The sequence below is a fragment of the Bidens hawaiensis genome, unplaced genomic scaffold (genome assembly GCF_021521415.1).
Source record: "Bidens hawaiensis isolate Kalapana, Puna unplaced genomic scaffold, B.hawaiensis_p1.1 tig00002306_1, whole genome shotgun sequence".
Taxonomy (NCBI): Eukaryota; Viridiplantae; Streptophyta; class Magnoliopsida; order Asterales; family Asteraceae; genus Bidens; species Bidens hawaiensis.
This window is the reverse complement of record NW_027491123.1, coordinates 2,815,568-2,828,955: the sequence shown is the minus strand read 5'-3', so window position 1 is coordinate 2,828,955 and position 13,388 is coordinate 2,815,568. Positions and strand designations below refer to the sequence as shown.

Here is a 13,388-nt window from a genome sequence, read left to right as displayed (position 1 = left end):
TACACCCGACCAACCCGATCCAACCACGAGGAAGAGTGTCTGGCGTGCTATCAATATGGATTAGGCATTCATATTGGTTTGGCAGATTTTGGTAATTAGTTAGGCTAAAATTTAAAGACAAAGTCACAACTCAAAAGTGAGTGTCAACTTTATTTCACAAAAATCTTGATAAAATTTCTCACTTAAGAAAAATAAAAGACCTCATCACGTGACTGACACCCTTGCCCAATCATGTCACGTGGCACTGCCGACCCTTTTTTTGCCTTCTATTAAGTTTTAACTTTTAACTTTTAACCCCCTCTCTATTTAAACTCGTTCAATATTGCCTAAAGAGAAGCTTTAATATTATTTGATTTAACTTAGTAATCGTATTATTTCAAGTGTTCAATTTAATCAGATCATAAATTTTCAATGAAAGGTTATTTCTTTATGCAACTATGCATTGAGCAAGTATTAGATGTTAGTTACAGTTAAATTATGCATCACTTATAATTATAAGTTTACTAATCTATTTACTGTATAGCCCAGTATATAGCCCACTAAGCTTAACATCTAGGTAGGTTGGGAACCAAATTCACTTTGAACCCCAACCGCACCCGATTTGAAAACCAGTTTGGTCTAACCTAAATTAGACCCGAACCAAACCATAGGGATGAAATAGGCTTGTAGGTTGTAACCATATACTTTGAAACCGGTTTGAACCGGTCAAACCCAAACATCCAGTTAAAACATGATCCTTTCCCCCACAAAAACTGGCTGCAACCCGAACCGGGTTGGACAAAAACCGATTTGACCATCTTTGACCTAACCCGAAACGATTGGAACCCCGAACCCGAATTGTGCACCTATACCCCCCCTCCCTGGAACCGATTTGGACCTGCAATACAATGTCAAAACACAAGAAATACACAAGTGTAACAGAAAATGACCAGATTCAAATTTTATAGAAGTCATAACATATCCCCAAAGAAAATGAAACCATAAATAAAGAGTATTAAAGGAGAGGGCATATTACCTTTAACTCTATCTTACAATTAGACACACTTTTCGTTCAATTCAATTACACATTTTAAAACAATAGAAAACAACAAAGAAAAGGAGCCCTTCCTCATATCCCTATCATACCTTTGGGGGTCAAACAGCATAACTAGCCCATGGCATACTTCTGAGTCCAGCTTCGCGCAGTTGTCTCGTACTTGTTCCGGTCCGTTTTGTACATGTGTGCGATCTCTGGCACCAACGGGTCATCTGGGTTCGGGTCAGTCAACAGGGAGCATATCGACAGCAGCACCTAATAACCATAATTTTACATTTAAGTTCAATAATGAAATATATTATTACAATAACAATCTAATTTTAAAGCAAAGAGGAACCTTGGAGATGGTAAGAGCCGGGCTCCATTGTTCCTTCAGAATATCAAGACAAATGCTGCCGTTGCTGTTGATATTCGGGTGGAAAACTTTTGTCCTGAAAGCTACCTAAACAAGTTAACCACAAATGCATGTTAAGCAGCAAATGGAAACAAAATATGAATTATAACTGGAGAAAAAACTAGACATAGAGTTAAAAGTTCAAATTATTGAGCATCGGATATGATGACTGATGAGTATGCAGAAAAGTCAATGTTTACCTTAGGTGGCTTGAAAGGGTAATCTGGAGGGAAATGGATGGTAACTAGAAAGACACCACCGGAATAAGGACTATCAGGAGGACCCATGATTGTTGCTTGCCAATGAAACATGTCTTCTGCCACTGGGCCTAAAATGTAAGTAACAAAACTTAGGTAAACCATGAATGAAATGAAATGAAATGAAATTAAATTAAAAAAAATGGCTTGTGACCTAATGACCTCTCAAATTTAATTGGCTGAATAGCAACATAACCTAATGTTTACTATGAATGTCCCACATGCAGTAGAATAAATGAACTAGTACATTTCTTAGATTGATAAAAATAACTATAATGAGCCTGGTGCTAATAGATGTTTGGATCTTGAATATACCAGAGAACACAACATGCAAAACAAGATATGAGATAAATACGCAAATGCAAGTAGATGCTTCAACAATATAAATTTGCTAATTATATCAAACGAGGTGGATTGACTAACAGTGTAACAGAATCTATAGAATAACGAAAGCAGGTGGTGGTGTTATATTGCTAAACTTCATTCTTTCTTACATACACATAAAGACAACAAGATGCTACACCTTTGAAGCTTGGACAAACATCTAGAGACTCAGATTGCTTGTATAAACCAAGCAATCAAATGACAGGTGAGAATAACAGCAGAAAAAGACAAGTGGGAACTCATTGGTATTAAAATTGCTATTAGATCCCCACCAACTTCGATACAATACCTACCTATTGGCTATCCCGAGAATTTAAATGAAAATAGAAGGCTCTAACCGTAAAGCTATACTTGCTTCATTGACAAACAAAGGGATCAATGGCCAAAGGAAACAAGAAGTGATCTTTTTTTAACAAATGCAGAGTTGGGTAATGTTATTTTAACAATTAACATGCTACTACTTTTGTAATTGATAATTTTGCTTTAAACATATTTAAAGTTCCAATTCTGTTGTTTATAGCATACATTCTTCTTTTGCAATGTATTTTTAATAACCAAATGAAACTGTTTCAGCATGCAATACACTTGTGATTAGGTGATTGTGCTTTCGAACATATCAGTAGTTTCTAGTTGTGCTGTCCTTTGTTGTTTCAGACCATTGTCCTTGAAACAAATCACTTGCATGATTTCAATTATCACTCACTGTGGTATAAATTACCAAAAAATGGACCCACTATTACTTACCAAACTCACTTATGAACCTCCATAGCTAAAAGAAAAATCAGATTTTTAACTCAATATTATTCAAAGAGCCGGTGGCGGCCCAACCATTTAGGTGGCCTAAAGCAAAGTAAAAGTCAGGGCCTTTTGCATTATCTTTATTTATTAACAAAATTTGATTCGTTAGCTATACACCACAATCCAAACAGATTTTTTTCACGCCCAACCACAAAATAAAAGTAATTTGCCGACAAAAATTTCAGCTTATTTTTTGTTCAATAACTTGGATACAAAAGCATCTTACTTAGCATACATTTATGTAGGGGAAAAGGGGAAGAAAAAAGAAAAGAAGAAGAAACGCAACAAAGGGAAAAAAATGCATGAATGGAGAAAAAATAAAATAAAAGATAACTACCCCAAGAAACAAATTAATTGATAGACATTCCTAGAATTGTATTGAAAATGAATGCAATTAGATGTGTTTGAGCCGAAAATCAGATTAGACATTCCTACCTTGGCTTTACATGCAAAAATAAAAAAAAAAAAAACGCGGGGCTCCGGTGATTCGACCGTGACTGTCCACAATCACAACTCACTGCTCTACCACTCTACGACAGCAAAGGCATTTATTTGTCCAAATTACTAAACTTAAATAATATAGACTATATTTATAATTTTATTTTCTTATTTATTCTATACGAGGCCTCAAAATTTCAGGAGCCTAAAGCCCTAGCTTTACCCACCTATCTTATCTTATAGGGCCGCCCCTGCAAAGAGCCTTTGTAGAACTCATTAGGTGCTAGTCGGGCGGTGGGGTAGGAAGTAGCGGTTAATCATTTAATCGGACTGCAATTAAATTTCCGATTTTGACCAAATTGTTACAAAGATCCCCTCTCTCTCTCTCTCTCCCTGATTGATTATTAGGATTCTGACGATGAAAATCATGCCATGGCCTGCTTCTTTATATATATACTCTTCCGACTCTGGGCTAAACACTCAGCCCACGGGCCCAGGCCCAAATCATATCCTTATTATTATTTTTAATCTTATAACTCTGGCTGGCTGGCTGGCTGGCTGGCGGTATATGAATCCGTTACATTAACATGTTGGACATTCAGTCATTGGTATTTTACTATTTCTATATAAATAGAACGTTAGCATGTTACATTAAGATGTAGCTTGTTTTTAAAATATAAAATATTTGCAGTCTGCGAATCAAATCATCAGACTTATGTAGAATGTTATTTATTTTTTAACTTCTACAGACTGCTAAAATAAACTGAAATTCAAATAAATCGATTTTTTAAACTTAAAAGAGTAAGTTTTTTTTGTACCTAGACTTTATGCAAACCTAATGGAACGATATCTTCATTATACCTAAACTTTCTACAAACTTCCTTCAACATTATTATAATAACTAGTAGAATCAGTGGGGCAAACTTAAACACAAGAACTTTTCAGCCAAACAAAAGAACTTTATATATGTATCAAACAATTCAATTCTAAATGATAATCAACAGCAGCACTAATGATTCATGTTCTAACCCAAACACAAGAACTTTTTAGTCATAACTCATTCAACATCAAATAACACCAACAACAGCCCTAAAAGTAGTGTGTCGCATAATAGAAACCATATATATATAAATAAATGAAAAAAGATGGAGGAGGAGGAGGAAGAAGAAGAAAGCATATGCGTACAAGATCTGTAGCGGAGTGGACGATAGGCGGAAGTGCCAGGGGGAGGTGTGACGGGTGGAGGAGGGTGGTTGTGTGGAGTTGCTAGGGTTTGAGGAAAGAGAGCCGTTGGGTGGATATGGGAAGAGGCTAGCAGATGTTAGAAGTAGTTGATCTAGGTCTGTAGAAAAAAATGGGCGCGTGAAACTTTTTTAATGAAAGGTCTTCCAAATAATAAACATTCTGCAGGCCTAAAAGTCTGCTCATAGTACGCAGACAAAAGAGGTTAAGAAGACATTTTTTGAAAAACCAAACACAACCTAAAAGTGCTTGTAGTCTGAAAGAGCGTGTCAAATATTTTCTTTGAAAGCATTCACATCATATCCCTCATTTTTTTGTGAAAGAGGTTTGTATGATGTAGGAAATGGTTTATGACTTTATGTTGTTGTAGAAGAAGTGAGAGAAAATACATTGATTTTCTCAATGTTTTAAAAGTTGTTCACCTCTATACAATAAAGTCTTTATAAATTAATACTTGATAAAATAATAATCTCAATAAAATTAGTAATTTGTCCGGTTCCAATTTTAGTATCAGTGCAAAATTGTATCTCAATCGATAAAATAATAAGATAATAACTTTTTTGAAATCTCAATGTATATATATTTGTCCCAACTAAGCTATAAATTAATAACTGCTAAAAGATTTCAAATTCTAAAATTGTCTAGGAAAAAATAAATCTATAGTCACTTGTTTTTTTGTTGAATTGTAAATCTATATTGAGTTGATCTTTAAATCTTCTTATTGCAATTAAGAGTTTAGGCCATTGTCTTCTCGTATTACAACAAAACGTTGTGAAGAGTTGTTGTCGCTTGCAATGCTTCTTTCTGAGTGACTGGCTCAACTAATTCGTTATCAAAAAACAATGAACTAGACAAATTAAATTAATGTGCATGTACATTGCACTTGGAAATTTAGAGGTCGTACGTAAAACCTCTTTAAAGTTTAAATTAATAAAATATCTCGGTCCCAACATTATTAATTTATGGAGGTTTTAGTGTAACTTTTTAATACTTTTTTGAAGTGGTTGTGAGCGAAAGAGAGAGGAAGAAAATGTAATGATAAAAGTGTAAAAAATGTATTATTTAATTGAAAAATAGAAAGAAAATATAGTGGTCTTTTAGTGTAATTTTGGATTTGAAGATTTGGAAATGATGAGAATGCTCTAATTGGTTGGGGGGGGGGGGGGGGGGGGGGTTCTAGCCACATGGTGAACATTGAGTCATTGATATATATTGATATAGATTTAGAAGTAGGTTTGGAGGTTTATTCATTTTCAAAAAAATTAGCAAACTAGTAAACTACAATAGTTATAGATTAAATGATACCTTTCAATCAGTTTCGCTACATCAATTTCTGCTCTAGCAATTTCTCCATACTTTCCAAGTGTGGTTTCAAGATGTATATGATCGTGCCAAAAGACATATTGGTTGAACTGTCGAAGTGATTCATTTTTTCTATCTATCAAAATCTCTTTCTAAATTGTATTTCACCAGAGCATAAAATTTTTGGATGCATATGGTACTTATGTGACGTATATTTTATATATATTCTTATTCTTACAACTAAATTTATGTTATTAAAATACTAAATTATTTTAATAAATGGATGTTGAAGCTGGTGAGAGTTCATGCACAAAGTTGGTATTAAAAAAGCTTTTGGTGTTTGTTCCATAGACTTTATGGTTGTTTTGTTTGACTCATAAAACATCATGTTAGACTTGGCTTTGCATGTGTGCGTTTTGTTTTCATGTTTGTGAATTGTGATTGTGTTGATAATCTAAGACTTTTAGCATAACAATAATCTATTTTGGTAAAAGAAAATGAAGTATGCAAATAAAGAGTTTGTTCAAACGAAATTTGACATGAGTCACTTTTTATTAAAAATAAAATAAACGCTAACGATACTCTCATTAGTAATGTAAATATACAAATGTAATACCGTTTAACAAAATCGAATAAAATGAATATAATAGACAATTTTTATATTCAAAACACATAAGATAATGCGTCTTCATCAGGTACTTCATGTAATAGCTTCATCTTGTGTCTTCATCATATTGGTCATCGACTAAGCTCCTTGAATCGCGTATTGTTGAACGATCTTTTGTGTAGTCTTTAACAAGAGCTTGATGTGTATCTTCTTGTATGATCCTTTGCTACAAAAATGAACAAACTAATGTTGACGGTTGAGTCTGAGGCACATGTTCAACAAGCTTCCCTTAAAACAGATTTCATGCCTCTACATTAGACAGCGCATCTGTCTCCCAGGGTACAACAGCCGAAGCAGTTTATACTGCCAGGAAATGCTACGCGCCTGAGGTTACACCGGGTATATTGATGCTCTTGGAAAGGAATCCTAAAGAATAAGATGGTGAAAGAATTGAGTAGAGAGTACTCCTCTCTAACCATATGAATTTTTTTTTAGTGAACATAATTCAAGTACCATCAAATAAAGCACAAAGCCACTAATGTATACAAGAGTTTAAAGAAAATGAAGTGTCTCACTTAATTAGTAACTTAATGCTATAATAAAAACTTATTAATGGTAATCAAGCTACTATACTCAAGAGTTTCACCAAACCAAGAGTTTTATATTATTATTTCAATAATTAATTTTCATTCACCATTTCTAATTTCCCAACACTATAAACTAACACAAATATTTTGGCAAGTATGAAAGACTGGTAAGAAACTAAATATGACTACTCTAAAGTTTTGTAAAATCAATTTTTAAATAACAAAGGACTTTATTTCATAAAAACTCAATGACTAATAATGTACTTATAGTTAAACTTGGTTCAACATGTCTAAATGCCGACATATCAATATCTAGTATGTTAAAAAGATATAGTCCCAATACATTAAAATGCAAAACCAATAAATAAATCTAAATGACTAATAATATAAGTTCAATTAATATGTAACATCGGTTCGACACGCTTAAATACCAACGTATTAAATATCTTTGATATTAAAAAGGAAATCATCAAGAATTCTGAAAAACAAGACCAATAAAATAAAACTCGGATTCAATATTGAATGACGACTTTAATGCATGTAATTTCATAAGATAAATTGTTTCGTAAATTTCTGCCTACGCAAAACAAAATATACCCATTTTTTAAAACCATAAGACTATACTGCTTTTTTAACAACTTACAAGTTGGCCCGGGCATTCACTTTGGTTAGACTTGTAAGTTGTAGCACGATAAGGTGATGTGTCAAGATATTTGAGACTCTTGGGCCGGACACATTCTAAAGAAGGACGACTTGTAACTCGAATTTATGAGAAACACACTCAGGTAATCACAACAGACGGGTCGGCATAAATGTTATTGCTGGAGATGGGTCTGTTGTTCATAGAACTTTGCATTCTAAAAAAAATCAGGTTATCTGCTGTCCTCAAAACAGGTCCATGCGTCAAAAAATTATATTGCCATATTTGTGTGACCATGAGACAACAAATGGGGATACATGACATGAGAGACACAGAATAAAGCCCCTTATCACATGGCTTTAGGTTGGTATGAAAGTTAGGCCAACTCATTTAAGAACAACAAATGATTGCTTCAAAATCCTTAAGTGAAACTCTGATTGTTTGCTCTTTTTTGCTCAACTTTTCTAATATGAGAGAAAATCCCTTACACATTTAAAAATGTAATTATTTTTTACTGTTTTCTTGATGTCTGATTGTGGTTGGTTTCAAACAACTTGGTCTCTTACCAATCGTGTCATTGCCGTCATTGACATTTTTAAGAAGTTGAAGTACATCTTAAAGGATCTACGGCACACAACATGTGATGGTGTACAAAGTCCTAGTATCAAGTTGCTTGTAATGAAATTAAAGTTGCATGTGATGGTGTACAAAAGGTTGTTATGCAAACCAACAAATGGGTCAAACCGAACCGACCTGACCCGCAAGCATATTGTAAAGAAGACATAATATTTTCCCAAAGATATTGAAATCACAAGAGTATTGAAGAATGGCATGCTTCCTTTTCTAACCCTATCTTACAATTCAATTCATTTCCACACATTTTATAACAATAACAGAACCAGAAACCACAAAGAAAAGGAACCCTTCCTCATATCTCAATCACCTTTGGGGTTATGCAGCACAACTAGCCCATGGCATACTTCTGCGTCCAGCTTCGTGCAGTCGTCTCATACTTGTTCCGATCTGTTTTGTACATGTGCGCGATCTCTGGCACCAACGGGTCATCTGGGTTTGGGTCAGTCAACAGGGAGCATATCGACAACAACACCTAATTGCCATAACTTTATGTCAAGTCTTATTACAAAATGTATCATTACAATAACGATCTAGTTTTAACTCAAGTAGTAAACAAACCTTTGAGATGGTAAGAGCAGGACTCCATTGTTCTTTAAGAATATCAAGACAAATGCTGCCATTGCTGTTGATATTTGGATGGAAAACTTTCGTCCTGAAAGCCACCTACATAAGTTGACCATAAATGCATACAATTTATTAACATACATACTTGGTGAGAGGAAACTTGACAAACTTAAAACCGAGCATTAAATACGATGAGTAATTTATGTATAAAAGCTAATGTTTACCTTAGGTGGCTTAAATGGATAATCTGGAGGGAAATGGATAGTAACCAGAAAGACTCCACCTGAATAAGGACTGTCGGGAGGACCCATGATTGTTGCTTGCCAGTGAAACATGTCTTCTGCCACTGGGCCTAAAATTAAAATAGCAAAACTTGGGTAATCTGAATGAAATATACTAGTTGATGATTTTCATGACTGCTGCTAGCATGAAACCTGGCTGTATCAGATACATGAATAATCCAGAGGCATCATACATGTTTAGCTTAGAGATGGCGATTCCAGCTCATTTATTCATAAGAAGTCAGTTTAATTGTTTTCGTAATCTCTAAATCATAAATCAGATACTGGATCTTAAAAATACCAGAGAACGCACCAAGCAGAACAAGATACGGGATAAATTCAGTCATGTTAATATACAAGTTTGCGAAGCGGATAGGCTAATAATAAGTAAAGTAGGTTCTGGTGTTACAATTATGAAGTTAGGTTTGATCTATTAAGAAATTAGGTTTGAGCAAACCTATATCGCAAATAAAATAACCTAAAACACACAAAATCAAACAACTTTGCAAAGATATGAAAGATCTAATCCTATTCCTCACATAATTACCAACAAAATCATCTTTTATCCATCCAGATCAAACAACAAATCTAAGCCATACGAAGATAATTGAAAACACGAGAGATCGATCGGTAAAAAGCGATAAAATACCAGCGCTGCAGGAGGTAGGAGGATCCTTCTGAAGATCCTTGAGCTCCTTCAAGATCCGCTTCGAAGCCATCGCTCAATACAAATCCTGCAACACAAACCCAAGCTCAAATCAAAATTGCCTAACAGATGCGAATTGAATTAATTAAGAGAATTACCTCAAAAGATCCTGACCTCTCTATGATTGATTATTATTATTATTATTATTATTATTATTAGGGATTATGCGAAGAAAATGATGATGGCCTTATGTAGAAATCACCTATTTATATTCAATTGGTCTTCTTTCTTTCTTTCTTTCTTTCTTTCTTTCTTTATTGGTCCGCTACAATTATTGGTTAAAAACTATTATTTTACTCCCATTCAAACAAGTTTCTTGTAAAAATATTTTAATGTAAACCTACCATTTTTTTATGAGACTATGTTCAAAGTTGATTCTTTTACCCCATGGTACATGGGAACCACACAGAATCTGTAAACCCCGCCCCTTGTCGGGTCTGGACTCGAGATTAAAGCTCTAATTAGTTCTTTTACCCAGATGTTCACGTTGCCGGACCTACACATAAAGTGTAGGTGTCGGATGACCACTGTGAAAATATTTCTTTAAAGGTATATATATGTTAAAATCCTGATCGACACCTGTAAAATTTTGACACCCACCCTCTTCCGACCCCTGTGAATTTTTTTCCTGGATCCGCCATTGGATGTCCATGGAAATGACCAAAATGGGAATCGAACTTGCATCACCACTAAGGGCGGATAAGTATACACCATTACCGAATGATACAAAAATTGCAATTTGTTTTTACAATGTAGAGGATTCGAGTCTTTTGATAGACGCCTAGACGGTATGATAAATTTGAGAGTAAGGAAAATAGATGTAAGATAACTGTCAAGTTTGTTATAATGAACAAATTATTCAATCAAATCAAAAGAAACTATACATTTCATTAGAGTTTCTCTCTAGTTTATGGCCCTAAATTCATATAGGAGAAAAACGCTTGGGAAATCTTAGTCGTTTTACATTGTCCTTAACAACTACCATATGTGCATGCACATCATATTCTTCACTCAAGGACATCCGATCTCACATATTGGATCATTACTCTATACTCTGTCACGTCCTCCTCATCCCCTTCTCTTCTATATCAGCTCATAAAGGCATAAACCTCTTCCATTGTCTCCGTGAAAACATGCACTAGTGAAATAACATTAAACGACAAAACTACGTTTTATTTTTAAACATTGCAACAGTCGATATATCAAAATAACATAAAACGAAACTTCGCTTTCTCCATAAGCGCACTTATGTCAAGACTTACGTGCTTACAAATGTGGCATTCGCTTGAGGGTTTAACATAAACATAATGAACATTATCCCAATAAAATCTTACAAGAACAAGGCAGCACATGATACAATATTTGCCTAATCATCAACTGAATAGATGCAAAAATAATAATAATAAAATTCAAATGAACATAAAATGTTATTTGCAAGCAAATATTAATCCCCATAACAAATCAACCATGGGAGGGAAACTTGTTACCTTTCCCTTTAAAGTCAACCATACAGCATTCACATAATTAGAAAATTTTCAATTCATACATTTATATAATTCAAGAACCAGAAACCATAAGAGAAGAAAGGAGCCTTTTCCTTCCTTAGTTCAGACTACAACTAACCCATGGCATACTTCTGGGTCCAGCTTCTAGCAGTTGTCTCGTACTTGCTCCTATCAATCTTGTACATGTGAGCAATCTCGGGCACCAGAGGGTCATCTGGGTTCGGGTCCGTTAACAACGAGCATATCGACAGCAAAACCTACAAAACATGTTCCAAAAATGGTCATTGCAGATTAAAAGATGGCTCTAAAACCTTTTGTTGTCAAGTTAAAATGCTAACCTTGGAGATGGTAAGAGCTGGGCTCCACTGTTCCTTCAAAATATCAAGGCAAATGCTGCCATTGCTGTTAATATTCGGGTGGAAAACCTTTGTCCTGAAAGCCACCTAAGGGCAGACCAAAATGTACATTTAACAACAAATAATTTGAGCATATAGAAACAAAGATAATCACATATTATCAAAAACAAACTGCAGTTAATGATCACCTTAGGTGGCTTAAATGGATAGTCCGGAGGGAAATGGATAGTAACCAGAAACACTCCACCCGAGTAAGGACTGTCTGGTGGACCCATAATGGTTGCTTGCCAATGAAACATGTCTTCTGCCACTGGGCCTGAAAAACGTATTACGAAATTTAAGGTAAATGCAGAGAACCTGATAGAAACAGGAAAATCAAAAGCTTAAAATTAAGATAGCACCCTGATTAGAGATGGGCTAATCTCCGATTACAAGGTTAAAACCCTAATTTGATAAATAAGCATTCAACCCCGATTACAAAGAAAAATGAAACTAATAATACTAATCCTCTACGCTTACTAGCTACAAAAACTGGTCCATTATTCTACCTCCTAAAAATTAACCGCAACTACAAGGACCGCGTTCGATACTTCTGGCCCGGTGAAACGACCTGTCCTCAAGTTGGAAATAAAAGAATTGACTTGCCAACAAGCCGTAATTTTTCTGAGTTGTTTCTTAGACCCATCTATTGTAGCCTGGCCCGCTTCATAGACCCATCTATGAACTAAAACGGATTGTCATAGCAGGTCGATTTCCTCATAGTTAACAACCGAAAGAGCCATAGGTGTGGCGGGTACATGTCAATTGTCAAAACAAATAGAAAACAAATCCGTGAACTCCTGGGCAGTCACACCATAAAAACTGCATAATTGTTGGCTTATTCCTTCCCTTCTGATATTTTAGGTCTAAGACTAAGATAGTAATAATATGATGGGTATATACAGGGTAATTAGCTAAGAATAAAACAAAACACTAGAAGAAACATACCCGCACTGCAGGAGGTAGGAGGATCCTTCTGAAGATCCTTGAGTTCTTTCAAGATCCGCTTCGAAGCCATGTGAAAACTAAAAACCCTAATGAAATTGATAATAATAGTAAGACAAGACAAGAATTAGAGAGAGTGAATGATGACCTTGAAGAACCTCAGCCTCCTCCCGTAGCAGCAATTGGTTTGTGAAGAAAATTCTGTTGGGTTACAGAATCCAGCTATAAACAGATATTTTCTCTCATTATTTTAATAACAAACAAAAACCTAAAATATGAATGACACGTCATCTTTCTTTCTTTTTTATCAATCTCATACTTGTCCTTATATTTTATTTTCATGTCCTCCTTTTCTTTTACCTAATGAATTTAATATTTTTATTAAATATAAATTCTAATTGATTCATTTATAATGAAATAAGAAAATATAAAAAATTGAAATTACAGGTCTGTTAGAATAAAATTTTAAAGTTTTAGGTATATGTAAATAAATAAAATAAAGGTGCATCATTGTTGAAGAATTTTGATTTGTATGGTAAACTACAAATTGTTTATAAATTGGGATTCGAGCAGCAGTGCATAATTTTTTATATAAGATTACTTTCAAATTTGGATTTAATAATTATCTCATATGCATTTTAACTCAAGAAAATGTGTATTTTCATAATTTT

General features: G+C 34.4%; 2 protein-coding genes and 1 pseudogene across 5 annotated transcripts; all 3 read right to left on the bottom strand.

Annotated features, from left to right (window-relative positions):
• The window catches only part of LOC143615252 (ethylene-responsive transcription factor ERF070-like), a 28,159-nt pseudogene extending 27,362 nt beyond the window's left edge, over nt 1-797 (bottom strand).
• A 118-nt stretch (nt 798-915) lies between these two features.
• LOC143616573 (SUMO-conjugating enzyme UBC9-like) lies at nt 916-10,048 on the bottom strand. 4 transcript variants are annotated; one of them, XM_077089380.1, is made up of 5 exons: nt 9,971-10,048; nt 9,816-9,900; nt 9,110-9,237; nt 8,880-8,984; nt 916-1,291 (listed from the first exon to the last, which is right to left on the bottom strand). In XM_077089380.1, the coding sequence occupies exons 2-5, from the start codon at nt 9,883-9,885 to the stop codon at nt 1,148-1,150; spliced, it is 447 nt and encodes a 148-aa protein (XP_076945495.1). In that variant the 5' UTR covers nt 9,886-9,900; nt 9,971-10,048; the 3' UTR covers nt 916-1,147. The 4 variants fall into 4 exon arrangements, with proteins under 4 accessions (XP_076945495.1, XP_076945498.1, XP_076945502.1 ...); XM_077089383.1 differs by lacking the exon at nt 8,880-8,984 and adding an exon at nt 1,374-1,478; XM_077089387.1 differs by lacking the exons at nt 8,880-8,984; nt 9,110-9,237 and adding exons at nt 1,374-1,478; nt 1,631-1,758.
• A 1,294-nt stretch (nt 10,049-11,342) lies between these two features.
• On the bottom strand, nt 11,343-12,791 carry LOC143616566 (ubiquitin-conjugating enzyme E2 28-like). Its single transcript, XM_077089364.1, has 4 exons — nt 12,721-12,791; nt 11,922-12,049; nt 11,716-11,820; nt 11,343-11,634 (listed from the first exon to the last, which is right to left on the bottom strand). The coding sequence occupies exons 1-4, from the start codon at nt 12,788-12,790 to the stop codon at nt 11,491-11,493; spliced, it is 447 nt and encodes a 148-aa protein (XP_076945479.1). The 5' UTR covers nt 12,791; the 3' UTR covers nt 11,343-11,490.
• Nucleotides 12,792-13,388: the final 597 nt, after the last annotated feature.